A 27,957-nucleotide genomic window follows, 5' to 3' on the forward strand; every position below is an offset into this window, starting at 1 on the left:
GCAAGCAGCTAGTTTTTCAGTCAGAATGTGGTTATATGTGATTCAACTTGTGTTTAAAAGTCATTGAAGGTCATTCAACCACAACCTCATAATCCAATATGGCTCTCCATGCATTTAGAATGTTTGGAAATGAAGTTGTTGCCTAAATGAGTTCTGACTTCTGAAGTAAATGGTAGTCCATCCCTTGTTTGTAGTCGAAGCCATTTCCCACTTATTCCTGTAGGGCTGTGGTTAACATGGTGCATGACAGGTAAATGTTGAAATTAAAAAATATATATATATACACAGAAGCTCTTTGTGTAAAAGACATCTTTGTTAAAATCAAAGAAGTGGCTTTCGCTTTTCTTAGTGTTTTACCATTACCTTTTGCTTTTCTACAGAATAGTAGTCCGCCACCTTAAGTCCCTTAAGATCATTTCTAAAAGTTTTCATAAACCAGTTGCAGCATTTTTGTTATTCATTTTTGAAATGCAAAACCGTGTGTGTGGTACTTTAAGACTCAAAAATTACGTTTCGTTAATCCCGTAGCAGCCTGTTCTGTTCCTGTGTTCTCGCGATAGCTTCCCCATCAGTGGCGGCTGTGTGGCCCCCTGTCTCAATCCGTACCGACTTGTTTCTGACGTTTGAATGAAAAACACTGCGAATTACCTCCACTTTGGACCCAGGAAATAATGGCTTCAGCACTGGAGCAGTTTGTTAACAACGTGCGGCAGCTCTCCGCTCAAGGTAGGGCCGCTAAACTCACCGTAGTGGGAAATATTAGCTAGTTAGCTAGCATATGCTACCTAATGCTTTTGCGATAGCCAGGCAGCAGAACTGCTCAGAGCTCTGCTTTTTGCTTTATCATGTAAACACACCACAAAAACGAGTTTATTGGGGCGCGAGAGTCCCGTAAACTCTCGGCATGGGGTTCGTCTGTTCCTCGTGACTCTTAAGACTCGCGCAAACCCCACGACCCATAAAACTAAATGTCAAAATTCTACTTTTTGTTTTTGATGTAGCTAATAATTTCTGGGTATTGCCTACCGGTAGTCCCGCCCAGGCCTCCTCTGATTGGTCTTTAAAGCAAAATCTGTAACGTAATTGGCTGAAAGACGTATCTGTCAGTCGCTTTTGCTTTACCTCCCTTGTACAAGGCCTTGACAGGGCATCTGACCGGCCGATTGGTGTTTTAAATAACTCGCAACGGGTTGGCACAAAACAAGCATGTGATTCACGTTGTTTTCTACTTTTATAAGTAATAACTCATCAGGAGGGAAAATATAGAGAACGTAACTATTTTTTCCTATGAATAAAAAAGTACACTAGCCCTTAAAGTAGCACACAGTTAACGTTATTACATAAATAGTGTCATTTAGTTGTTATTTTTTTCCGTATTTTTTTTTTCTTGGGGAAAAAATAGTGGTTTGCACTTTTCCACTTTTTGTCACAAACAGACATCAGTGTGTTTTATGGGAAATTATTGCAACAGACAATATCAAATATTGCAAAATGGAAAGAAAATATGTAGTTTTTCAAAGGTATCTACCAAAACAAAACTGAAAAGTCAACACTTTGTAATTAGAGCTGAATCTTCTGCTTTGTCTTTACCAGCCAACTCAAGCTCAGCCACTTGTTCCTGATTAATTTTTTCCCTGCTAAGTTGCAGTTAATATGCTTCTATTTACCATTAGAAATACAGTCTGCACAACATTACCAATATTTCTACCTTAAAAGGCAACCTTGTAGTAGTACATGTGTGCATATTCCTCCATTTGTTTTACAAGTTGGTTGAGCTTTATCTTTTATTCCAAAGCTTTATCACAGCTTTCATGTTTGCTCACCGATGTTCCCTAACAGGAACTAAAATTCAGGTACGGTGCTTTGATTGGTTGTGGTACTTCTAAAGGAAGTTGGTGTCCCTGAATTTGAAAAGATGCTCACAGACTGTTTTTTAGATAAAAGACGTTCCTCTGACCATGGATGCAAGTTTGTGGTTGTAACGTGACAAAAACGTCGAAAGGTTTAACCGGATCTAAGATGTTTTGTTTTCTTCCCAAGGCACTGTAGTTTTAGGAAGTTTAAATTTCTCCCTGTCAATCTTCTCTCCCCTCTCCTCCCAGGCCAGATGACTCAGCTGTGCGAGTTGATCAACAAGAGCGGGGAGCTGCTGGCCAAAAATCTGTCCCACCTGGACACGGTGCTGGGGGCCTTGGACATCCAGGAGCACTCCCTGGGTGTGCTGGCTGTGCTGTGAGTCAAGAGTTTTCCTCTGTTTGCGCCGGTAAACTGAACGGCGTGTTTGCAGGTTCTAGTAGCAACATGGTTGATTCTCTTCTTTAGAAAAGAAAGAAACACTTGCTGGAGATTTTTAATGAATTGGAATATTATTGAAAAGCCCATTTATTTAGGAAGTTCGTCACTAAGTGAAACAAATTAATTCCACACTGATTCGTGTGTGAAAGCCTTACATTCTGCTAATCGGGATGATTTTTTTTGCTTATACAGAATGAAAACATGATATTTAGATTAGAATTCTTTTATTCAGCCCAATAAAAGAAACAAAACTATTTTCATACAGAGAAAAAGTATGAAAAACATGTTTAATACCTGCATAACGGTTATCAATTCTGATGTATTACACACGACTAAGAATCTCCGCTAAACTTTGGTTTAGTTAATGTTTAGTTGTTTCCTGTCAAGGCTTGTAATGTTGTTAATTTCTCATGGTTGCGCTGGGAGACGAGAGCTGATCTTCTCCTCTTATCTCCAGATTCGTGAAGTTCTCCATGCCAAACATCCCAGACTTTGAGACGCTCTTCTCCCAAGTTCAGCTCTTCATCAGCACCTGTAATGGGGAGCACATTAGATATGCAACAGACACTTGTAAGTAAACTCTTTAACGGTGAACAAAGCTCGTTTACATCCTGTCTGCGGCGCTCATGGTGCCTTTTCTACTGTGGACCGATTGATTCGAAAACAGATATGGACCTGATTGTTCCCACCTGGAATTAAAAGCGTTTCCAGATTCACCTAAGTTATATTTGAATCATTTTGGCTACAAAAACAAATAATAACATAGTGACACACATTTTGAGAAGAAGAATAAAATGTAGCGGCGCAAAGACACTGACCTTTTTGTCCCGTAAACAGGCAGCCATAGCTGAAGCAAAATTCTTACGGCATGCTGGATAAATAAATGACGGCAATTTTTGAAAACAGTAGAAAAAAAGTTGAATATCTACTGAGCCATTTATCAAAAAACAAACTGCTGTCTTTTTTATGAAATATCGATAATTATTTTCTCTCTCCTTGCAGTTGCTGGCCTCTGCCACCAATTGACAAACGCCCTAGTAGAGCGGAAACAGGTAAGGGCTTCAGCAGATCCGAGTGAATCGGTTTCATGTTTCAGACGACATGATTTCATAGGCGCTGGTCACAGTGGAGAATTTGACCTTCTCCTTCTGTAAACATCGTAGACTTTATGACGCCGTTCGGTGAGCCAGACGGTGACTTTTCGTAAACGTTTCGGCAAAATTCTTATATTCATATATCACTGTTAGCGACAGTGGGGTGACTGTTGTTGATCGCACATGCAGATGTGACCTGGTGGGCGAGTCAGTCAGTCAGTCAGTCAGACAGCTCTCTCTAACAGCAGAGCAGATGAGGACAGTGACAGAGTTTCAGACCTTTGCAGAGCTAGATAAGATCAGTCTCACATTGAGTTATTCTGGCTCTCAGACTCTCAGTAGTCTGTGCTGTGGCAGCTCATGAAGACAAGAAAGTTCTGATTTCTGTTTTCACCACTGCTGTTTGCTGTTTTTTGAACTTTTACGGCTTTTTTAGCCCAGCTTCTCTTCTCAGTTCTGGATTTACTTCCTGTCGGCTGCAGCACACTTCCAGCTTCGTAGAACCCTTTTCAGAGGGTTCGTCTCTCTACTTACTGTATTTACAGTCCAGCTGCTCATAGTGTGCTCCATACAGGACAGAGTTTATCTCATAAAGTCAAAGGGTCTGCTTGACACACTTATGGTCAAATAGTAAATGCTGCACTTAGCTTGCTGCTACATGAAACCACCACTTCCTTCTAGTTCAATCGCTGGTCTAGATCTTTTGTGTGTGGGTGTTTTTTTTGTTTTTTTTTTTACTTTTTAATGTTTCTCTGACATGTGGCGGTCATTTTACTCTAAGCTTAGAATGATTTCCAAGACCGAAGAGAGGTGTTTTTTTTTTCTGTTCTCTTCTCAGAATAAATATTTGGCGGCATTTTAAAGCAGTTTCAGTTTGACTTAACGCTTCCATCTTCTTCTTCTACTTCTGCAGCCTTTGAGGGGTGTCGTCATCCTAAAACAGGCAATAGACAAAATGCAGATGAACACAAACCAACTTACCTCAGTTCATGCAGACCTGTGTCAGGTGAGTCGGCCGTTTTCTCCCCCAGTCCGGTCCGGTCCAGTCCGGTCCGGTCCGGTCCGACTCCGCCGGCCTCACCTTCCTCTCGTTCTCCTGCAGCTGTGCTTGTTAGCGAAGTGCTTCAAGCCCGCTCTGCCCTTCTTGGAGGTGGACATGATGGACATCTGCAAGGAAAACGGAGCCTACGACGCAAAGCACTTTTTATGTTACTACTACTACGGCGGCATGATCTACACGGGCCTGAAAAACTTTGAAAGAGCACTGTATTTTTATGAACAGGTACGTTCCCGTTAGCTTGTCCGACGTCGCAGCCACTTGTGCTCCGAGGGGACACTAACCCGTCTGGTGTTCCTCGACAGGCAATAACCACTCCGGCCATGGCAGTGAGTCACATCATGTTGGAAGCCTATAAGAAGTACATCCTGGTGTCGCTCATCCTCCACGGCAAAGTGCAGCAGCTGCCCAAATACACGTCACAGATAGTAGGAAGGTTCATCAAGGTAGGAGCCGGAGCAAGACGCTGGTGCTTTCTCAGCTTTAGCAAAACAAGTGGATAGAAATTCTGTCCAATGTCTAACCTGCAGGGTGACTCTTCTTCTTTAGAGTACTTTGAAGAGCAGCTAGCAGAATACAGCATTTTAGCTAACATTAACATTCTCTGTTTTATGCAAGTTATTTGTGCAGTTCAACTTTCTCCTTTGTCTCACCGTCAGTGTATTTTGTTGGGATGTTGAGTGATAAACCAACACAAAATTGCACCTAATTGTGAGTTTTAAGAAAGAAATTGAAGAGAAAAAAATCAGAAATTAGAGTTGCATTGTTAGCAGTTTTCTGGCTGATCACTAATCTTTAAATGGCCTGACCTGCCGATTCTGATTTTGGCCGATACTGTGACTTGATGGTTTTGGGTCCACATGAGCAAAAGCTTGGTTTATATGAAAGCATATTCATGTGTCTAGTCAAAGTCCAGGCCTAAATACATTTTGCCTGACTCTCTGACTGAGCTTGAATTAAAAAAACTCCATGTTTTTGTTGTGGTCCATCGCATAAAAGCCCAATAAAATCCATAAAGTTTATGGTTGAAAGGTGAAAAATGGGGCATGAATACTTCTGTAAGTGAAGAAATGAAATCAGCCAGTTAATGTCTGAGCATACCGTTTTCCTCTCCTGCTGTAACCGTGACTTCCGCCTCCACCCACAGCCCCTAAGCAACGCTTACCACGAGCTGGCTCAGGTCTACTCCACCAACAACCCCGCCGAGCTGCGCAGCCTGGTCAACAAACACAACGAGACGTTCGCACGAGACAACAACACAGGCCTGGTCAAACAGTGTCTCTCTTCCCTCTACAAGAAGAACATCCAGAGGCTAACAAAGGTGGGGGCTCTGGGTGACTAACTTGCACTAATTGTCTTAATTTTGGAAATGCACACTGATTTAATTGGGTTTTCAATGGAATGAAATGAAGCTAAACTGTAAGGCAAAGTCAGTTATGCAGCAGCATAAAACCAGCAGTTGATGTGGATGTCCAATCATCAGCCATTAATCATGCTCTGAAGACAAGTCTTCTTTCTTCTGAAGGTGGAGCAACATAAAACGAAACAAAACCAGCGGAAAGATTCCAGTCGCATGAGACAAAGCATTTCTAACGAGAAAAACGATTTAAAAATGTTAACGGTTTAGCTCGATTTTCAGCTTCCTATCCTGAAATAAGGACATTTGTAACTAGAAGCCTGCGTTCAATCTGCTTTTTGAAAGTCTTACTCACATGATCCTGAAAGTGAGCTTCCTTTCAGCTTCCTATCCTGAAATAAGGACATTTGTAACTAGAAGCCTGCGTTCAATCTGCTTTTTGAAAGTCTTACTCACATGATCCTGAAAGTGACCTCGGAAAAACTCATGACATTTTCCACAGGAATCAGGGAAAGCCTGTGACATCCAGTGGCCCACTGTGTTTTCTGTTTTAAAAAATGTTAAAAGTTACCAAAATTTACTAAATCGGGCACTTAGATTAACCAACAATACCATTTAGATTGCGTAGTTTTCTTTCATAAATGGTTATTTTATGAGTTAGCTCTGGGTTCTGAAGTTTAATGTACCAAGATTAATGTTTAAACTTGATTTTATTTAGGGGTAAATATATTGTGCTACTCCTGAAAATACATTGAAAGATTACGGTTTGAACAGCAACCTCAGACGACGAAAGTGCTTCACGATAATTAAACCATAAAATGAAGTTTGATTTTAAAAAAGTACAATAGCAAAATTAACAGTAGACTACCAATAATAGAACAGGAATAAAACCAACACTTATTTAATTTCAGTTGCACTGATTTCCCAAATCTCGTATTAATCCAAATGTACTTTAATCAAGTACAACACTTACAATTTTCCTGCTGCAATGCTAAAAATCAAAGTAAAGTAAAGTTGCTGTTCTCCACAAAAGCGGCTTCAGCGGGTCTCCAATGACTTCCTTTTTCGTCCGATCCCCGCAGACTTTCCTGACGTTGTCTTTGCAAGACATGGCGAGTCGAGTGCAGCTTTCAGGTCCCCAGGAAGCAGAGAAATACGTCTTACACATGGTGAGTCTGTGCACAAAAACAACTTTGAGCTGTTTCAAACATTTTCTGTTTTAAATTTTAACGCGAGTTCAACAACGAGCTCTGTTGCAAGCAGTTCATGTAAAAAAAAATAACAATAATAAATATGTATTTCAGATTGAAGATGGCGAGATCTATGCTAGCATTAACCAAAAGGACGGTATGGTCTGCTTCCATGACAACCCCGAAAAATACAACAACCCAGCAATGCTCCACAAAATAGATCAAGAGGTGATCCTGAAATCTGCCTGTGGATTTTCTTTCTCCTTTAATATCCTGGTTAAAGCTAAATCTATATCACGGTTTCATTATTCTTATTTACAGATGTTGAAATGTATAGAGCTGGATGAGAAACTAAAGTCTATGGATCAAGAAATTACAGTAAACCCACAGTTTGTGCAGAAGGTGAGTGTTTTATTGCAGAATTCTGCTTTAGTGATGGCTATTATAACCAATGTCTTGTGTTCATGCAAAATTTATGATAGTACAATGAGAATAATTGATAAAAAAAGGTTACATTTTACAAGATGGTCTAAATATGATCAGTAAAATAAATATTGACTATAATTACTTCCTTCTGTTGTAATTATAGTCAACATTATCATCAAAATAATTTAACATACGTCATGTTATCAGATAAAGGGTTAAAAACCTCAATATTATGACATATTTGAATGTCTTTATCTGAGTTAATATTTTCTACCTACAAATTTAAGAAAGGTAATGGTGAAAAAATTTGGTGCCAAACGCTGTTAAGCTGGACCTCACTGTGTTGACTGGGATGGCCATAGATTAAACATGGATCGGTGAGGTAGCGGGTTAAACAGTTTAATATCACTAAAGCTAATCTTTACCGAGTCTTAGAATAAGGCAAGTATATCCGCAATACTACACACAAACCACAGTTTGGTATGTAATTCAGATTCAAAATTGGAATTAAAAAGGTTTCAGAAATGTCCTTCCTGTTTGAACTAACTTTTTTAGTAAAATCTGTTAAAATAGAAATGACTAGCATTGGTTGATTCAGTTAATTTGGGCTTAATTTTACACCATATAAATTTTGATCCACCAAAGAGTAAATAAAATATTTAAACAATCACAACTCACTGATACGACTGATACAATGTTCCTCTTAATTACCATTTACTAGTGTTTGCTACCAGACACAACAAAGTACAGCATTTTCGACACGTTTGGCTTTCCATATATTTTCACCACTGCTGAACTGACATCTTAGATCACCAAAAACCCAGTAGGTTGCTACACTGCAGTTTCAAACAAGGAGGTGTGTGTTTAAGCTTTTGCATCATTATTGCCAGGCATTCCTGCCTGACTTTTATAGTCAGTAGCTTTAAGTAGTATCTTTATCTACTTATTGCCTGAATAAAAGCAATAAAATCTAACGCACGCCATATTGACATAATGACAGTCGTGAGTACCTGTTTTCCGTAACAGCTGAATATGAACGTTAATAACGTTAAGCTCATAGAAAAAATGCTATTTAATTCAGTGCAGTACGAAGGCATGTTTTCTCCAACATATTGAGACATGTCTGGTTCATTCAAGCTGCAGTTAAATAGCAAGACTTTCTAAGCAGACCAGGAAGGTGAAGCAGAATTCAACATAGAAGCCATTTTGTTTATTTGAGCTTTCCCCCTCTGTCAGTCATAGAACGTGCTGGATTTAGACATTTTTGTAGTCTTTTATAAAACAGAGTTAACGTACCAATCTTCATTATTTGGGGAATACATGGATCATACTTTTGGTTTAGTAATGCTAGCGCTGCTAATTACTAATATAAAATGCTAGATATAGCTTAAAATGTCCAATATGGAACTGAAAATGTGTTCTTGCATTATAAAGGAGCTACCATTGTATCAGTTGAAAATGGTCTCAAAAGAACAATATTATCGTTTAACGCAATAACTTCTGGGACAGTTTATCGTCCAGTGAAATTTGTTATCGTGATAACAGCAGAATTATCAGAGTCTTCTTTACACCACTCTAATACAGGAAATCCTTTCTGCAGCAACTCTTTGATAAAAGTTGCACGTTTTTTACGTTTTTTCACACCAGTACTAAGAGAGAATAATGGGAATAAACTAAAATCACATCCGCAGGTCACAAACTTTACAAAAACTGGAGGAGTCTGACTGAGTTCTCTTGCGAAAAGCAAATACGTCACACAACTGTCAAGCATGATTTGGACTGGAATGTCAAAGTTATATTTGAACCGTGGCGAAATCCAAGAGCGTTTCCTCTGGAAAATGTGTCAAAAAGAAAAGCCCCACTTTTAATCTGTTTTTGTTCTAAGGATGTAGTTGTGGCTTCTGTGTTTTCGTGGTAAACATTTCTAACCTGTTCTGCTGCTGCTGCTTCTTCACTGCAGAGTATGGGATCGCAGGAGGACGACGTCGGTAGCAAAACGTCGAGTTATTCATGAGGGGGCCTTGGACAGGGACAGAACGCCACAGCCACCCCAACACGTTCTTCCTGGGATGAGTTGGATTTTTTTTTTTTTTTAAAGAGGAAAAGAAAACATTCTGTTGCGTCAGGACATTGGTCAAGGAAAAAAACCTAATTGTGTGGAATGATGATTAATTTGGTTATTCTTACTTCACCGTGTCTTAAGGATAACAGATCCTTAGAGAAAAAGGAAAAAAAAAAATCAAATTTTCATCTGTGTTTTATTTATCAATGTTCAGGAGCGCCACAGCTACGCTGACAGAAAACACAACAATAAAAACTGGACTTATCTGTTCCAAACGTGTGAATAAATCTCACTTGTTGTTTTTTTTTTGGTTTTTTTTTTGGGTTTTTCTGCATGATGGCCGTAACTGGAGAGGCATTATGAATGAAGTGAAGCATCTTTGGCTGACGAAGAATAAATATGATTATATTCTACATTTTGTAAAGACCGCGCTGATCGTTTTCTTCTCACTCCTTGGTTAGATTGTATATATCATAAAACGCGAAGCTGTACTCACGGACATACCCTCGACGAAGCTCTACACTGTGGAGAAGTCGAACACAATCTGGTGCACTGTTTTTTTTGGTTTTAGTTTCTCCCTATTTTTATTTTTTTTATTTTATTTTTTTAGGCCAGATCCACTAGGTGTCGCTAGACCACTGCACAAGAAACTGTTTTGAGAGCTTGAAGTCAACAGATATAACCAATCTGTCTTTATCAATTGGGAGCTTGAGCATTGCGATTGTGGATCTGTTAATAAATTGTTTAAGAATACAGTTGTCGGTTAATTTCCTCTACACGCTCTACTTTCCTTCATTTCATAGTGGATCACAGTCTTGGTTGTAGCTTTGAGATTGAGTCTCTTCTCACTGGGTGCGCACCATTTTTCACCCGGCCGGGCAATTTTGTGTGCTTGCTCACGGGTGGGGTTTGTCATTTCAAGCGATACACCAACTGGGGCATACCCTGGACGTCCCTTCTAGAAGGGCGACAGACAGCCACTTCGAGCATATGACTAAGGTGGAAAATAACCGGTGTTTGTATGTTGTGGTAAATGCAAATAAATAAAGTCAGAGAGTGACTTTTTCTATTATTTTTTTGTTTTTTAAAATGAACAATTAGAACTCTGAAAAGTTGGTTCTGGAAGCCAGTGTATATTAAAAAAAAAAATTACATAAAAATGTGTAGGAACCTTAGGTTTGAAACTTAGTGAACTGATAAGTTGGCTCTTTACATTCCCGCCGGCTAAAACACTCCTACCACGCCGCCTCATAATTTCTACCCAGGTCATCATCCGGTTGACTGTTGCAGAGTAAGCCCAGGCAAAGAACGCCTCCTAAACAGCGGATGTGGTTCACGGGGAAAAGCCAACCAATCACGACGCAGCACCCGTTGCGTAGAGGCGGGACATGGAAGAAAAAAAGCCGAACGTTGGCACACGCCAATCACGCGGAGAACGCGGCTCTGGTTGGTTCGGCGCTATTATTAAGGAGGGTCCTGACGACAGTCGCTGTGTTGAAATTCCAGTGCTAACCAACTTTAGCCAGCGCGCTAACATGTAATTGAGCGAATTTGAAGAGCTTCACGTGCTGCGCAGTCCTGGCTTTAATAGCGTCAATGATAAGTTGCAAACAGGCCGCAGTGTAAACATTCGCCTCCATGTTGGCGGCTGCGTGTGCATCAGCTCCTGCTACCGGGACATGGCCAGTTAGCCAGTACGCAGCATTCGTTGGATAAACGAAGCTGGCGAGCTAGCTGGAAGGAAGGGGAAAAAAGCCGTTCGGACCGGGGCGGCGGGGGGCGGCTTGTGAACAGGTTCGTCGCTCGGAGGAGGCGGAAAGCCGGATGCTGTGACTGCCATGAGTCCCGCAGGCTGCCCCCATGTGAACAGCTTCAAAGTGGACAACTGGAAGCAGAACCTGAGGCTTATTTATCAATGTTTCGTGTGGAGCGGTTCAGCCGAGACCAGAAAACGCAAGGTAACAAGTGGAGGGGAGACAAGTGTCCCACTGTGCGACACAACCTGTTTTTTTGTCTGTATTGAATGTCTGACGAGTTCCCCGCCCTTCCAAATGAGGCACATCTAATGCCAAAAAAATTGCTTTCAAATAAATAAAAACTACCCTCAGAGGCTTCTGCTCTTTAACACAACGTGTAGCTCAAACTAAAGCAAACTTGTCACTCCAAACATTAGCTCCTATCAAAGCTTAGGCTGGACACTAGATCTGAGAGCTGATGTGCGTCTGTTTGCGTTGGCACTGCGCCTGCTGTGGCTCCACTTCCTTCCACCAGCGTACACAGCGGTATTTCCTCGTCTGAGGGGATTCTGACAGGTTTGAAACAACCAAACCTTCCCCCGTCTTCCCTCAACAATAAATCATTCTTCATCCGCGGAAATCAGCCTTACAAATGTTTTACTGCGAGATGATCGACGAGGTTCTGTCTCTTCGTCACTTCTTAGACATCAAACCTTACAGATGTGAGGATTATTGGGAGTGCTACGTGCGCCTCTGCAGTGTGGGCTGGGGTCTGTGTCTGTTTGCATCCATTCTGCACTTGCATGTTCTCGTTGAATATTGCTGGGGGCGGATGGTGTGGGGTACTTGCTTGATGCTCACCCTCTAACGCGAGGAGCCTGGCACCGCCCGTGCTTGATAGTAACTCTAGTGTCACTACATCTGAGATAATTTTTACCTCAGTATTTCGTTTCCATTAATTATGAAAATTATTCTAGCTAGAAAAAAAAAACCTGTATGGGACAGTTATCCAAATGGTCATGCTGCGAGACGCACTGAACTAATAATTTATAGAAAAACACACACAAAAACCGGTAGTGTTTAAAGGTGTCCGATACGGCATATTTTTGACGTCAAACCGAGAGCAGTGCCGATACGTATTATTTAAATATGATATATCGTCAAACTAATAACCATTAGGCATTTTTGTGGTTCATCTTTTCATTATATAAAATACAAGACATAATTTAGATAAATGTTACAGGTATTTTAACATAATCACATGATAAACTATAGAAAAAAAATTGTGTGCATTATTTTTCTTTGTAAAGTGCAAAAATATATCATTTCTAAGCAAATCATAGTAAAAAAAATATATGGTAGACTTGAGAAACTAATGCAGAAAAAATAATAATTTAAGAGGGTAAAGGAAACTTAAAGTATCGATCCTGGTACTGATACCGACTTGATATCAATATTTTTGGATTAGAGATGAAATTATGATCTTTTTTTTAATTTGGCCACTGACATTACACCTCAGGAAAATACAGTGAAGTTTGTGGTTGTGATGTGATAAAACAGCTAAAAGGTATGAATACATGAATAGCTACAGTCACACCTTTTCCCCCCATGGAAACAGGCAATCAGCAGATGTAGTCCCCCCCACCCCATCAGACCTGGCAACCCTGGTCCAGCTCTGATGCGAATCTGTAGATGCACAGCATCATTTCTTCAATATTTTCTGACATCCCACTGTAAGACAACGCAGCACAGCCTTCGATCCCAACGTGCGTCAGCGAGCCTCGGTTTCCCCATGACCCACTTTTTCGTGTTTGAACAAGTTTTCCTTCCTGTTTTCACTTTGGGGGTTCAGACGATCTTTTCGTTTTCTCTCTGTTATTATTTTTAATTTAAATTTTTTTCAAGCTACGCAATTTCAGTTCCAGTGTCTCATGCGGCATTATTATGTTATGTCACATCTCAGCCGTGAATCTGTTTTCATTGACTCTCCCTCCACGCAGCCCTCGTGTTACTAACACACAAAAATCTTAAATTTCACTTTCTCTCCCTTCTACCTCCTTCATCTGCGTTCCTCTCATTTTGCCCTCCCTGCCGTTTCCAGCATTCTGCATCTCTTCTCATTTCCATGCAGGCTCATTGGCATGCCAGCATTTCATCTGCATGCACCGGCCCCCTCTGCTTCTTTTCACAGACAAACTGAATGTATGTGTAGCACAATAATAATTCATGCCAATTTGAATACACTGGATTTACACTCAATAGGTTTTTCTGTTTATTTTAAAAGGAACAATGCACATCATATAATGTGCCACAGTTAGCCATTAAGGCTAGTTTTCATCTGTTGTCTCTCTATGTGCAATCAGTATCGATACAAGATATTTCAGACAATCTAAAAAGCTTCTTCCAAAAAAAAGGAGAAAAATTGTGATTTTTTTTATTTTTATTTTATTTTTTTTACAAAAGTCAATCTAGTTACAAATCAAGTAGAATAAAGAGCCATATAGCACAAAAATTCACCACAATGCATAAAAAAGAAAAAAACAGAACTAAAATGTTTTGTGCGGATCTGGTGAACATTATTTGTCCCACCTCTCCGCTCTGCAGGCCAAGTCATGCATCTGCCACATGTGCGGAGCCCACCTGAACAGACTCCACTCCTGCCTCTACTGTGTCTTCTTCGCATGCTTCTCCAAAAAACACATCCACGAACATGCCAAGAGCAAAAGGCATAACCTCGGTATGACCACACACACACACACACGCGCGCTAACACAAATTTGTGTCTACTGTATTTACTTTTTTAAACATCTGATGTGTAGAATTGAGTACGTTGGGTCAAACGGAGCACATTTGGTAAAATCAGTGGCGGTTCTAGCATTATTGATGCCCCAGGTAAGGGTTTCTCATGGTTTCTCAGGGTTTCCCCCTGGCAGTGAACCAGTTGGCCCATTGTGTTTTCGTATTAAAAAGGCGACAGGAAATTTTGGAAGTAAAACAAAAACCAAGCAGCTACCGGAGCGGACTAAATTAAAATAATATTTCAGTGGGTTGTGTATTCATAATCAAATACCATTATCTTTTTAAATAATTTGTCAGCTAAAGATGTTTTATTCGAAAACAACAGGTAGTGTCATGGCAAACTTTATAGATAAACTGGGTGTTTAGGACCAGAGCAGAATGGCAGGGCCGTCTATTTTCAGTGATTTAAAATTTTTTTTATTTATTTATCTATTTATTTTAAAATAACAGATCAGTGATCTTCACACTGTGTGTCCCATTGCCATGCACCTTTGGCAAAATACCCTAAGATCTAGTGGCTGGTCACTCGTAGAGAACCTTCTTTGATATCACAGCACAATTCTTGATCCATTGAACTTGTGAGTTTGTGGAAAGTTTCTGCTTGAATTTCTTTGCAGGATGTCAGAAAACTTTCCCAGAGCTGCTGTTTGATATGAACTGCATTCTGCTTGAGGAAACTCCAGAGGCTCTCAATAGGGTTGAGGTCAGAGGTCAGAGGAGGATGGTGACCACACCATGAGTTTCTCCCCTTTTATGCCCATAGCAGCCAATGACACAGTGGGATTCCTTGCAACATGAGATGGTGCATCGTCATGCATGATGATTTTGCTACTGAAGCTTCAGCTCTTCTTTTTGAACCATGAAAGAAAGTGACCAGTCAGAAAGTCCATATTCTTTGCTGAGGTCATTTTCACACCTTCATGGACTCTGAAGAGGCCGACCAATGATTCTCTCCCCAGGATTTTGGCCCACAGCATGACTCCACCACCTCCTTGCTGACATCACAGTGGCCATCCACCACCAATCCACTACTGTGTCCATCTGGACCATCCAGGGTTGCACAGCAGTCATCAGTGAACAAGTCTGTTTGAAAATTAATCTTCATGTACGGCTGGACTCACTGCCACCATTTCTGCTTGTGAGCTCTGGTTAGGGGCCCAATAGTAGGTTGATGCACCACAAGCCTCTGGAGGATCCTCCACCTTGAGGTTCCAGAGGCACCAGCAGCTTCAAATAACTGTTTGCTGCTTTGTACGGACATTTTAACAGCTGCTCTCTTAATCCGAGGAATTTGTCTAACAGAAACTTTCCTCATTTTGCCTTTATCTGTATAAACCCATCTTTGTTCTGAATCAGCCACAAATCTCTTCGCAGTACGATAACGCTTCAATTTTTGTTAAATATCTTTTCATACATTGTCATACGGCACTACACTATCTGATGATTTTTGTCAGCAGAGAGATTCTTTCTCTCTCATATTGCTTGAAACCTGTGGCTGCTTAATGATGTGGAACATCCTTCTTAAGCAGATTTCCTTTAATTGAGATCACCAGACAAACTAATCAACCAGCTCTCTGAAATTAATTATAGTGATTCAAAGAGACCTGACAAACAATACCATCTAGAAATGTAATGGCACAACAAAAAATTTAATTTTTATGACACTTAAATCCAATTTGCATAATAATTTGGAACACGGTGTATTGATATCAGCAGCTTGTCATAAGGCATTGATATATGACACTTAGATTGAGGCAGTGTTCTCTAAAATGAGCCTTCACAAAACATTTTGAGTGAAAGGTGGTTTGTGCAGCCTGTGACGTATTCAGTGTGTCAATTACAAACCTGGTTTATTAAAAAATCATTTAATGAATAACCAACACTTAGCCTGGGAGAGCCAAGTAAAGCCTTGTGGCCTGCCAGACGTCCAAAATTGTGGTCAGTTTTCAGTCACTTTTTTGTTCCATTTTCATCAGATTGTACTGATTTTTTGTCTTTTACACAAATTTGTCAATTAAGTTGTTGTGGAAAATCTACCGGTTTTAATTTAAATTCAAAATGAAATCGTTTTTTTGTGGAAATCAACGGTGTAGTTGACGAGGCCCTGGAAGAGACCATGTACGCCCCTGACAAGATGCTACCCTGAGCAGTGAGCCGTATTAAGAACCGCCGCTCTGAGTCTGTTCTAGTTTCCCTACTTTGAACTCTGTTTTACCTTCTGTTCATCAGAGTGTGTTTGATGGTCAGTGTGTTTGAACACACTCAGATCTCAGTGTGGCACGCTGAGACATTTTATTAAGGGCGACATAGTTAGGAGTTCTTACGCAAGCTACTGCAACATAATTGCAACACCTTCAACAAGGAAATAAGCCTCAAGGGGGATAGTGAATGTCACTGGTGTATTTGTTTCCCATTGGTAGGAATATGTGATTTTGTATACATATTTACAGCTAACTCCTTCATTCAGAGGTGCCGTTATTAAGAAGACAAATCACAATGAAATTAGATTTTTATTTCAGAAACTCTATTTCAGAAATTGAGCCAGTCAGGCTTTAGATGTCACTTCTACTTGCTGCTATCATGGCGTGTTCCCCCAGCGACTAATGGGGAAAAAGACAAAAAAAAAACCAAACATTTCAACTCACTAAACAACATCATTTTATGAAACAGACTGTAGACTTGAGCAGAAGAGGCTCCAATGAGCCAAGAATTGCTTGGACGCTATTTAGAAACAACTAATTGTTGACCGAACATCGACTTTTAATAGTGGCTGCCCATCAGATACAATTCCAATTTCAAGTGACGTCTGTTTTCAGTCGTTTTTAGATTGTTTAAATGCTTTTTTTTTTTTGAATACAGATTTTTTTTTCTTCTTCTTCTTCTTGCTACATTAAAGCCATAAGCCTGGATTCTAGTGCATCTTGACTGATTTAACTCGTATAGTTTGTGGTGTTGTACAGAACCAGAATTCTGAAAGCTTTCATTCTCTGACTGTTGTTGGACTTGGTGCTGCCAATTTTCATATTTTTTATCAAATTTTTCATTTTTTTTAAGAATTTTGAAGAAAAAAAGAAAGAAAAATTGACATTAGCGGAAATGCTATTTTTACCATTTTCTCCACTTTGTGTCAAAATATACCAGTAAATTTATATTTACTATAAAAAGTAGCTATATGGGTTTTTTAAAATAATTTTCTTTTATAGTTATCGCAATTGTACAAAAATTATTGGGATGAAATTCAAAGTCCATGTCTCCCACCTCTATATTGCACCATGGAGGAGCATATTTAATGTATTTGCAAGCAATTTGTTGGATTTGGTCCGTTACAACCAGGTGAAAACCAAAGACAGATAAGAAACAGAAATATTTAGTATTCCTTTTCACAAGTCACTGTTTATCCCTACATAACCAATCACATTCATGCTAATGATGCGTTTAATTGTTTTTTTAACTTGGTGCAATACTGTGCATCTGGTGGTGATGGTTTTTCTTTTTAGCAAATACAACATCCTAACAGAACTATGTAATCCTTACAAGGAGGTTAAAAATTCAACACAATTGTGAAAGAAAAGAGTCAAATTTCAATTTTCACAACAGTTTTTATTCAAATTAAGGTAAACCTTTTGGGTTATCGCGGTCAGGCTGTCTGGCACGTTTTAGCCACATTGTTTTTGTTACTGTCCTGTAACTAATGTGGGCGGCTCACTGCCAAGGGGGGCATCCCTTTGGGGGCGTCCCCGAGTGAATTTTTTACCACTCTGACAAATGCTGATGGTGCGGAGACAAAATCTGGGGTTGGCAGAAGCTGAGACACCAAGATGTAGCAGGTGGTTTTTTTTCTTCCCTATACTGCATTATCGGCTCCTTCAGGAAGACTCCCTGCTGTGTTCAAACGTGCACGTCCCACTGAGCCTAATTGTGAGTTTAATTAGGGTGGCGGCTGAATTATATGCTACAAAAATAGTTGAAAAGAAGGCAGAGAAAAGGGACAGATCTCAGCAGAGCGGGGACGGAGTAATTAAGCTGCCCTTAACGAACCCGACGAAACCGGCAATTATTAAATAACCCTCCTCGATTGCCGCTTTTTAATTCAGCCATTTATGTTGTTAGTTTCCTGGTGTGATTTTTTTTTTTTTTTTCTTCCCATTTCCATCCTCTCGTCGATTGCCCTCCTGTTCCCATGGTTACCCGGTGACCCTCTCGATACAGAGAAACGTCTGGGTTTGGTTATTTGCACCGTTTTTCTTCTCAGATCTTTCTAAAATCCTTCTTTTCCCTCATCCTTTACTCCGTTTTGCTTCATCCCCCCCACCTCTCTTCCATACCTGCAGAGTACATCTGTTGAGAGTGAGACCCATAGTCTGGTTGTTATGGCGACAACAAACGGGTAGCTGCGTACTGTAGAGGAGGAAAAAGGAGTTGTTGTGTGAACTCTTAAAGTGCAGTTTACTCCGTTTCTTCTTCTTCGTGTTTCCAAGCGGTGTAGATTGGTAATCTGAGGCGGTTCACACAGACTGCACCAACATCCTCTTCCTCACAGTCCAATGAACCAACGTGTCCTCTGGTTTTTGTCATTGTGCTCTGTCTGTCTGTGTGTCTTTCTCTCTCTCCTCCTGCCACTGTGTGTTCAGCCATCGACCTGCTGTACGGGGGAATTTACTGCTTTATGTGCCAAGACTACATTTATGACAAGGAGATGGAGCAGATTGCCAAAGAGGAGCAGAGGAAAGCCTGGAAGATGCAAGGTACGCCACTCCGCCTGTGACACGACGTCCACGCTGTCCAGCTGGAATTATAACTCTTCTGAAGCCATGTAATGACTCTGTTTGCAGCCTCTTGGAAAAAGAATCCCTGTTGTATGGGAACTCGGTCTGATTGGACGCAGTCATGCTGAGTCGCATAGTAATCGCAAAGTGTTAGATTTGTTTCAGTCACCAATTTCACTCAAAAAACTCTGGGAATATTTAAATATTACACGTGTTACAAAACAGGTCGCCATCATTTCTACTTAATGGTGTTGCATCAAAACCAAGAACATTGAGCATCTCCATGGTGAAATGACCAGACGTCAAGCTGTGTGGTTCTGTTCAAAACATATCTGAAACATGACACGTTAAGGCCAAACTGTATTCATTAACTACGTGACTGTCGCTCAAATGCAGCATGTGGTAACATTTTCACAGGCTTGAACTGAAAATGCGTTCAACATAATCTTCCTTAGGTTCCTTTCTTTTGCCTTTTCTCTCCCTCTACTTCATTTTAAGCAGCACGGCGCACAGTAGTTTCACAGCCATGTTGGTGTTTAGGTGTGGCAGCTTTCATCTTGTCGTAGCGGTGCGTCACAATCTCTTATTAGGTCAGCTGTGACAAAAGTGAAGCATTCAGACCTACATGCCAAACGCTGTGGGTGTGAGGATGACTTTCTACGTTAGATCTTGGAATGACGTCACTCGCGGTGGCAGCATGTTGGCACTTCCTTTAGTTCTGATTTGTTCCCTTTTCGTCATTTTGTGGAGTTGAGGCGAAAATGATTCCGCCTGGTTTTGGATGCTGTGCAGCTGTAAGGACTTTTCTTCTTAGTTATTTATTACTTTTTAGTTAAGGCGCCTTCGTTCTGCGCCGCAGGCATCGGGGAGAAGTACTCGACGTGGGAGCCAACCAAGAGGGAGCTGGAGCTGCTGCGCCACAATCCCAAGAGGAGGAGGATCACCTCCAACTGTACTATTGGTTTGTGCCTTTGCACACACACACACACACACACACACACACACACACACAATTGTGGTCTCAGTCATTTTGCCAGCTCTTCTGTTTCAAGATCGGAGATCAGCAGCGGCATAAAGAGCAGAGCTGTTTTATTTATGGGGTTTTCTGGTTCTGGGGTAGCAGTTGGAGCTGACAGACGGAGCCGTTTCACTGACGACGCGTTCAATGAATTACACCATTAGACGATGCACTGGGTAGATTGCTGGCGTATTTCAGGCCTTGCATCGCGTCGGGGGTGTAATTAGGATGCAGCATCAGTGAACATTGGACAGCAGCAGCCGTCCGGTCGTGTGCGACGCCAACTGCTCCTGGCGTTACCTTTTAACACCTCGCAGCGGCCCGCTGTGATCTGCCCAGCGCCATTAGCATCACTGGCAACGTTAGAGGATGATGGGATTTCCAGGCCTGGCTGCTCATCAGTGAGAACGCCGCCTCCTGATCCGCCCCGCCCGCCTTCCTCGCCTCGGTCAGCAAGTGGTCGGCTCATGGGGGGGGACACTTTGTCCTCCGTCTCTGCAGAAAGAAACAGAGTGTCTCTCAACGCTTTTAGTTACAACCATCAAAAGATTTATTGGGATTTTTACAAAGTAAAGCGTCATTGTGTTCTGGATGGAAATGATGCATGGTTTTATTGGTAGTTTTCCTTGAGAAATAGCTCAAATAGGCCCGTCTCAATAAATGAATTAATCGCGTGATAAATTAAAACGAACTCGATCATTTCCATGTGCATGATCTATTGCTTTTCCTCTTTTCTCTCTTTCTACCAAAAACTGGATGAAAGGTTGTCAGTCTGGTGCTTTTGTCTTTTTACTGAAGGACAGTGTAGCTTACAGAAAATCTGTCGCAACAAATAAAATGCATTTTATTTGTTGTTTCTGTTGTTTTGTTTTGGTATTTTGGACATTTCAAACATCTTCGACTTCCAGTTTCAGATGTTTATTAGTCATTGAGAATGTGTTCTTGCATTATTTTGCCATTTCCATTATATTACTTGAAAATGGTTTCAAGACAATAATATTATCAACTTAATTTATCGTCCAGTAAAATGTTACTGTGACGGGCCTAAGATCCAGAACAGTCAGATCAGATTAATTATTTTTTCAAGTCTTCCTGCTGAGTGTTAATTTGATTTAAGACCAGACTTTGACTGGACCATTTTAACAGATTTTAGGACCTGACCTGCTGATTTCGATCTTGGCTGATTTGTAGCACCAGTGGGTTTTCAAGGTTTGGAAAGTGCTTGATTTTTATATAATGTCTCTGAAACGGCACCGTTTTTGTACTAACTCTATAATAAACCTTTATGAGAAAAGATTCCTTACAGTAAGTTGAGTGATTATTTATTTATAATGTATTTAAGCCTTTAATTTGAGCACGAAGGTCATTTATCTTAACACAAACCGATGTGTTCAATATAAAGAATGTTTTATTCCTGATGGCTCAATGAGTAATTGATCTGTGTAACTGAAATAAAGGCCGTCTTACATTTCACACGTTAAACAACGTTATTGAAATTGAACAAGAATCAAAAATCTTGTGACATGAAACCCATAACATCCCAGCGAAACATGGAGGTTTATGGTTCTGACTGGACACGGAGCGGAGAAGTCCGAGGTTTTCATGCTTTTGCGAGGCTCTCCTGAGCGTGCGTCAGAATGATTTCCTCATTGATGACCAATGCCGTTGACTTGCAGGCCTGCGCGGTCTGATCAACCTGGGCAACACCTGCTTCATGAACTGCATCGTCCAGGCGCTGACGCACACGCCGCTGCTGCGCGACTTCTTCCTGTCCGACCGTCACAAGTGCGAGATGCAGAGCAACTCGTGCCTCGTGTGCGAGATGTCTCAACTCTTCCAGGAGGTGATGATCTTTTTTTTTTTTCTTTTTTTTTTTTAACTCTTCCTCCCCAAGATGGGGCCACCCAGAGGAAAGCTGACTGATTTCCTCGTTCAGTTCTACTCAGGCCATCGCTCCCCTCACATCCCGTTCCGCCTGCTGCACCTGGTGTGGACGCACGCCCGGCACCTGGCCGGCTACGAGCAGCAGGACGCCCACGAGTTCCTCATTGCGGCGCTGGACGTGTTGCACCGACACTGCAAAGGTGACGCGCGAGCACAGAGGTTCCCTTTGGGTAGATCACGAAGCTGGCGTGGGGCGTGGCTGTGGAGTGACGCCGAACGTTTTCTGTGTGTCTCTGCAGACGACAACGGGAAGAAGGCCAACAACCCAAACCACTGTAACTGCATCATTGACCAAATCTTCACAGGGGGTCTGCAGTCTGACGTCACCTGCCAAGTGTGCCAGTAAGTGTGTGTGTGAGTGTGAGTGAAAAACATGAACCCTCGCCCCGCCTCGTTGGGGACTTGGAGTGAAGAGATAAAAGCATGGAGAGTGAAAGCAGTGACGCTGCTCTGCCTATAAAACTCCCGTCTCCTCGTGATCCACCCTGTTATTTATCACTCACATCTGCACTCTGAGCCGCTACACTGCAGCAGCATCAAGCCCGCATGCCCGAGACTCGGCTCTGTAGCTCCACCTGGTGGGTTCTGGAGGTTATTACTCCTTTCAAACATGTTGGAAGTCTTTGGTTGTGGTCTGTGGGGCATTCCTAAGTTGTCTCTTTTATAATTTTTTTTTATTTAGCGTTTACACAAAGGTTGTAGAAGAATGCGTAAAAAACGTTAGGAGAAAGAGAAACCGATAAATAAGAATCTAATAATCCTTAAACGAAGTTTTAATGTTGCTCTGTTGAATTGAAACTAGATATTTTCAGACGTGTATTTCAACATAAAACCCTAAAACTAAGCATTTTGTGCTCTCTCACTATCCTGACCTTTAATAAATTGCATGAGCTTCAATTGGTCGGACTGTAGATGCCTGGTGATCAAGGAGGCAGCAGAAAAACCTTCTCTTTGTATTGGATGGCTCAGGATTATTAAATGAACACCACGGGTCAAACGGGTCAAAAAAAACCGACCAGTGGCATAAAACAAGACAAACAGTTGAAGTGGTTAATTTGAAAGAACCTCTATTTATGTAACATGTACTTCATAAATGATTAAACTGCCAATAGATTTTATAAATGGATATCTAAACAAAAACTGCACACTATATGGGAATGACATTATTGGTAGGATGTTGGGGTAAATGAGTAAAATAAAAATAAAATGGCTAAGGTCATGAATGTAGCTGGAATTCATCACTAACTAAAAACTAAAACTTAGTTCACATTATGGGCTGGTTCAGTCTCAACTGGTGGCCTAGTTAAAGGCCTCTCATTTCCAAGAGGATGCCTCCTCTGAACCGATGGGTCCCAGTCCAACGCGTTTTAACCTTGAAAGGTTATTTTTTTGAATAAGAGATGTACATAACCCATGATATTTGTTGTATTTTGTGTTTAAATTAGTCGACCAGCTTTAAAGATGAGAGTTGGGGACGTGAAATTTATTGTCATTTTTCATTTTCTTATCATGTAGGTAACTACAAACACCTTTGCTTTCATTTGTTTTGCACACTCTTGCTTCTGCTTGGCCAGTTTGACTTATTTTGTGTCTTTGCCTTTAAACAAAGGCTGCTGATGTCAACCACGTCTGCATGTCGTTCTCTGTAAAGTCACATTTCCTTGACATCTTTCCGATGCCTCCGTTGCGTCCCCAGTGGTGTTTCGACAACCATAGACCCGTTCTGGGACATCAGCCTGGACCTACCCGGATCCTCCACGCCTTTCTGGCCCCTCAGTCCCGGAGGAGATGTGACAGCACTTAACGGGGAGAGTCACTCCACTGGAGCCACAACACTTATGGACTGTCTGCGCAGGTAAGCGGCACCAAACCCAAAGTGTTTGCCTCCAAATCCCCTGAAGGGGTTGGGCGGCTGTGCAAATTTGGGGTGGGAAAAAAACCTAAATAAATCCTCACCGGTCAGGTTCACCAGACCGGAGCACCTCGGCAGCAGCGCCAAGATCAAGTGCAGCGGTTGCCATAGTTACCAGGAATCCACCAAGCAGTTAACCATGAAGAAGTTGCCTATCGTAGCCTGCTTTCACCTTAAAGTAAAGCATTTTTCTTTTACTATCATTATTATTATTATTTTTTTTTAAACGATTGTGTCGATAAACCACAGCGTAGACCTAACGCTCCTTTGTGTGTGTGTGTGTGTGTGTGTGTGTGTGTGTGTGTGTGTGTGTGTGTGTGTCAGAGATTTGAACATTCGGCCAAACTACGGAGGAAGATCACTACTTACGTCTCGTTCCCACTGGAGCTGGACATGACCCCCTTCATGGCCTCCAGGTGAGCAGAAATAAAAAGAAGAGCCGGCCACCTGGACATGACAGAGTAAAACAAATCACCTTTCAACTTGATCAACTTACCCTTAGAAGTATCCAAGATCGCAGCATTTAACGCTTTTTCAACACTCTTGTTAGAAAACAATTTGTTTCTCCTAAAACCTTTTTTGGCTGAGAAATATTATAGGAAATGAACTGATAATGTCACCAGTTTAGTCAGAAGATCAGTTTTCTCTAAATCAATTTAGAATAAAAACCTGACCTGATTGAAGAAAAAAAAAATGGATGTAATTTTTGGATTCAGCTGCGCAAAATTGTCCTAATTCAGCCGAAAAAACATAAACAACTTCCAAAAAAATCATTTCTTTGTAACCCAGTGAAATTGGTTCCCCCTGTGAGGCTGGAACTCGCTTCCTTCAGACTTTAAGTCTGATGTGTTTACTCATGCGGCCCGAGCATTATTTGTAACTTTAATGTGGCGCATGCATTCACTTATCTGTGTTTTTGTGTGTGTGTGTGTGCGTGTGTTTGTGTTTGTTTCAGTAAGGAGAGCAGGATGAACGGGCAGTACCAGCAGACCGTGGAGGCATTCAACAATGACAATAAGTACGCTTTACAGAAAACAAGCCTGGTTTCTGTAGTAAAAATAAGCAATTTTTCACTTTTTGTCTGACGATTTGTAGAAACGTCAGACAAAAAAAATCAGACGGCTTCAGCTGATTTAGAACGTTGCTAATGCTACAGTGAAGATCTGTTGACGTTTTTGTGCCAAGCTTCCAGAACTCTCAAATCTTCTCCGCATCTCCAGAGTCGGAACCAAACATGGAGACGCAGTTTCAGTTTTTATGCTCCTCTAATGTGGGACAAACTATTGTGAGAGCTGATGTGTGTTGTAGCTCGACGGGTGAAGTCGGTGTCCGCATTGCGCTTTGCAGTTGGTCAAATTTCTATTTGTTGCCTTGACTATTTGGAAGCAAAGTTAAAATTTGATTTTATTGCCTGAAAAGTAATTATTTAAACGATTTGGCCACATTTCTGATAACCACGAGAATGATAACAGTCACACGTACGTGGTCATCACATTGTGTTTTCACCAATGTCATGCACCGACATCATTTTCAAAGCTACCTTTTTCTCTTCCCCTTCCTCGTTCCAGGTACAGTTTATTTGCCGTGGTGAACCACCAGGGGACACTAGAGAGCGGCCATTACACCACCTTCATCCGGCAGCACAAAGACCAGTGGTTCAAGTGTGACGACGCCATCATCACCAAGGCCAGCATCAAAGATGTGCTTGACAGTGAAGGGTAAGCGGACCTCAACCGGGCTCCACCGTTCACACGAGGCTTGGTTCTGACACCACGCTTCCTCTCCTGTCCTCAGGTACCTCTTGTTTTATCACAAACAGTTCCTGGAGTACGAATAGCCTCCAGGAGGAACCCAATCAGGAAAAGGTGACGAGTGTGTAAGGGAGAGGCGTGGAGATGGGAGAGCTGCATGGAGACTGGCTGAAAACACGGAACCACCGTTCCTGGGCGCAGCAGCAAGACCCTGCGCAGGGATGAAACCGATTAAACATGACTCGTGCAAAACCGCTAGAAATACAGACATTTGTGTTCTTGCTGACGTTATCACTTGAATTGGGGACATGAAGAGGGAAAAAGAAGCTGTGAAAGTCTGCTCTTGCTTTTCAGATCATGGACAGTTAGTGTCTTATCCCGACATTTTTTTCTGTTGATTGCGACGTAAAACTCCGGAAAGTTTTAGATTTTTTTTTTTTTTTTTTTTCCTCCATTTTTTTCAAACCCCACTTCCGTCTTCATGCTCGCACAGCCGCATTCATCACAGGCAACGTTTCCGGACACGAGCGCGTACTTCGTCTGACGTGCAAACACTCCTCTGCAAGACCAAATATTTTCAGCACGGAAGTTGTCTTATTATGCAGTTTCTGTCCAGAGTTGGGAATAATGGAAGACCATCATCTGACAGTATTCTAACATTATTCCAATTATTATTTGTCAGATTGTTGTAGTCAAAGTGGTACTATTATTATTATTATTAATAAAAAAAGCTTCCATAATTAAAGAGGGGAAATGAATGACCCAGTAAATATATTTTTATACATCTTGCATTCAAATTGTTTGTTTACGGTTTTGCATTCTCTTTGACAAAAGAAAAACAAAATGCATTATTCGTCTGTTGAATCGTGTCGTCGATCATGTTTTTGTACCCAAAAGACAAAAAGAGGCTAATGATTTTTGTGAAGCTGCTGCTATTGCTGTTTTTTTTTTGTTTGTTTGTTTTCTTTACCTTTATCTATTGCTAAACAGTTATTGGCACCGCCGGGTTAGTTGGTTTAAAAACAGATAAATTTCTCTTTTATTGCATTACAATAATCTCACCCCAACAAAATTAAGAACAGTCCCAATTTTTGTGAACTTGTTTTATCTCCTTCCGCCTGTTGGAAAGCTCTTTCAGAAAGGGCATCTTTGACTGTTACTCTTAGCATATTATTACTCCTTTTTCCCCGAGAATACGGTTCTCACTACTTCATTTAGGGCCAGAGACTGAGGGAAAGTTGATTCTTCTCTGGTAATCCAGTTCTCTGTTGATTCCGACATGTTTTGAAACACGATCTTGACCCAAGTGGTTTGTTCCAAAAGGCCCCTCTCAAAGCTGACCATCAGAATGGTCGGCGATTTGAATTTCCATGCTGACATTTGAGTTTTCAAAAGTCAATACTGCAGCAGTTAAAAAGTTTCGCACGTCTTCCTTTTTGTTCTTTTGACTTCGAAGTGTTCCAACAGTAAAGGGAACAAAAACTACCCCTGGCTGAAGTCCAGTGACTTATGTCAGTTTTTTTTTTTGCTCCTGTCTTGGCATTCTTCAGCTCAAACCGTCCGATTGTATGTTAATGCCAAGAATTGAGTGTGCAGGATGCTCCGCTTTGTGTGTTTTCATCTTTAGCTGCTACAGTATTTTACTATTTGAAGTAGTTATTGGTAGTTCCTTTGTCTGGGTGACTCCACTTTATGAGGAGCTTTAACTCAAATTCATTCTTTCTTTTTCCCCCCCAACACCAGTTGCAGTGGGTTTGACAACTGGTTGGCATGTAGATAGTGTCTAATGGTTGCTATGGACACTTTTCTCCTTTACCTTCCTGTTTGGGGGCTAAACCAGAGTCCTTGTATGTCGTGTTTCCAGAATAAAAGAAAGTTGACCTTCCTCTGTTTCACATTTGCAGCATGTGGAAACAGGAAGTCATTAATTACTTTAATTTAAAAAAAAGTAAAGCATATAAAAAAATCCTTCCCGATATGTTTTTTTTAATTCAACATTATTCTGCATAAATGTACAGTTTCTGTGAGGTTATTTACTGCAGTAAAATACGAATTTATGAAGATTTCGACACGGAATGCCAGTAAGTTTTTTTTTTTTTCTTTTGTTTGTTGGTTTTCTGTGGGGTGTTTTCCCCCTCCCCGCATTGACGGCATGTTTTCATGTTGCTGTTTCACGTAAATGGCCTAAAAAGAAGCGAATGGAAGAAAAAGAAGATCGAGTTTGTGAAAAGGGTCAAAAGCCGCAGCGTTAACCGTCAGCCGCGCGCGGCTCCGACTGAGCCGTCCGTTTCCGCCCGCGCGCGTCTGCGAAAGAGGAAGAAACTCAAAAGCTTAGAGTAGGTGTTTGTATAAAATGTGTTCTGTGTAAAGAGAAAAAAAAAAGACAAAGTGTGAGATCTTGTTTGTATGCACGTGTGTCGTGCGTATGCACTGTACGTTTGTGTACTGAATCAGTACTTGCATTCAGCATGCTGTCTAAGCTGGTATCACAGTTTGATATGTTTTAAAATTTTCTTTCTCTTCTGCTCACATGAAGATGATGATGATGAT

General features: G+C 41.1%; 2 protein-coding genes across 2 annotated transcripts; both read left to right on the forward strand.

The window, feature by feature from the left end:
- Nucleotides 1-144: 144 nt before the first annotated feature.
- Nucleotides 145-10,234, forward strand: cops3 (COP9 signalosome subunit 3). Its single transcript, XM_044103687.1, has 12 exons — nt 145-726; nt 2,103-2,232; nt 2,753-2,865; nt 3,298-3,347; nt 4,303-4,395; nt 4,492-4,671; nt 4,752-4,892; nt 5,594-5,767; nt 6,886-6,972; nt 7,108-7,221; nt 7,315-7,395; nt 9,380-10,234. Exons 1-12 carry the CDS (start codon nt 672-674, stop codon nt 9,431-9,433), a joined length of 1,272 nt encoding a protein of 423 aa, XP_043959622.1. The 5' UTR covers nt 145-671; the 3' UTR covers nt 9,434-10,234.
- A 659-nt stretch (nt 10,235-10,893) lies between these two features.
- usp22 (ubiquitin specific peptidase 22) lies at nt 10,894-27,292 on the forward strand. The gene is made up of 13 exons (XM_044103686.1): nt 10,894-11,439; nt 13,822-13,954; nt 18,648-18,761; nt 19,642-19,743; nt 21,477-21,643; nt 21,737-21,884; nt 21,984-22,086; nt 23,441-23,599; nt 23,708-23,834; nt 23,981-24,072; nt 24,612-24,674; nt 25,225-25,374; nt 25,451-27,292. Exons 1-13 carry the CDS (start codon nt 11,320-11,322, stop codon nt 25,491-25,493), a joined length of 1,521 nt encoding a protein of 506 aa, XP_043959621.1. The 5' UTR covers nt 10,894-11,319; the 3' UTR covers nt 25,494-27,292.
- Nucleotides 27,293-27,957: the final 665 nt, after the last annotated feature.

This window comes from Gambusia affinis, linkage group LG20 (genome assembly GCF_019740435.1).
Source record: "Gambusia affinis linkage group LG20, SWU_Gaff_1.0, whole genome shotgun sequence".
In the NCBI taxonomy this organism is placed as follows: Eukaryota; Metazoa; Chordata; class Actinopteri; order Cyprinodontiformes; family Poeciliidae; genus Gambusia; species Gambusia affinis.

Coding starts and splice junctions, on each gene's coding strand:
- cops3 (XM_044103687.1), top strand. CDS start 672: ATGGCTTCAGCACTGGAGCAGTTTGTTAACAACGTGCGGCAGCTCTCC. Junction 727..2,102: donor GCGGCAGCTCTCCGCTCAAG/GTAGGGCCGCTA, acceptor CTCTCCTCCCAG/GCCAGATGACTCAGCTGTGC. Junction 4,396..4,491: donor TTCATGCAGACCTGTGTCAG/GTGAGTCGGCCG, acceptor GTTCTCCTGCAG/CTGTGCTTGTTAGCGAAGTG.
- usp22 (XM_044103686.1), top strand. CDS start 11,320: ATGAGTCCCGCAGGCTGCCCCCATGTGAACAGCTTCAAAGTGGACAAC. Junction 11,440..13,821: donor CCGAGACCAGAAAACGCAAG/GTAACAAGTGGA, acceptor TCCGCTCTGCAG/GCCAAGTCATGCATCTGCCA. Junction 24,073..24,611: donor ACCCCCTTCATGGCCTCCAG/GTGAGCAGAAAT, acceptor TGTTTGTTTCAG/TAAGGAGAGCAGGATGAACG.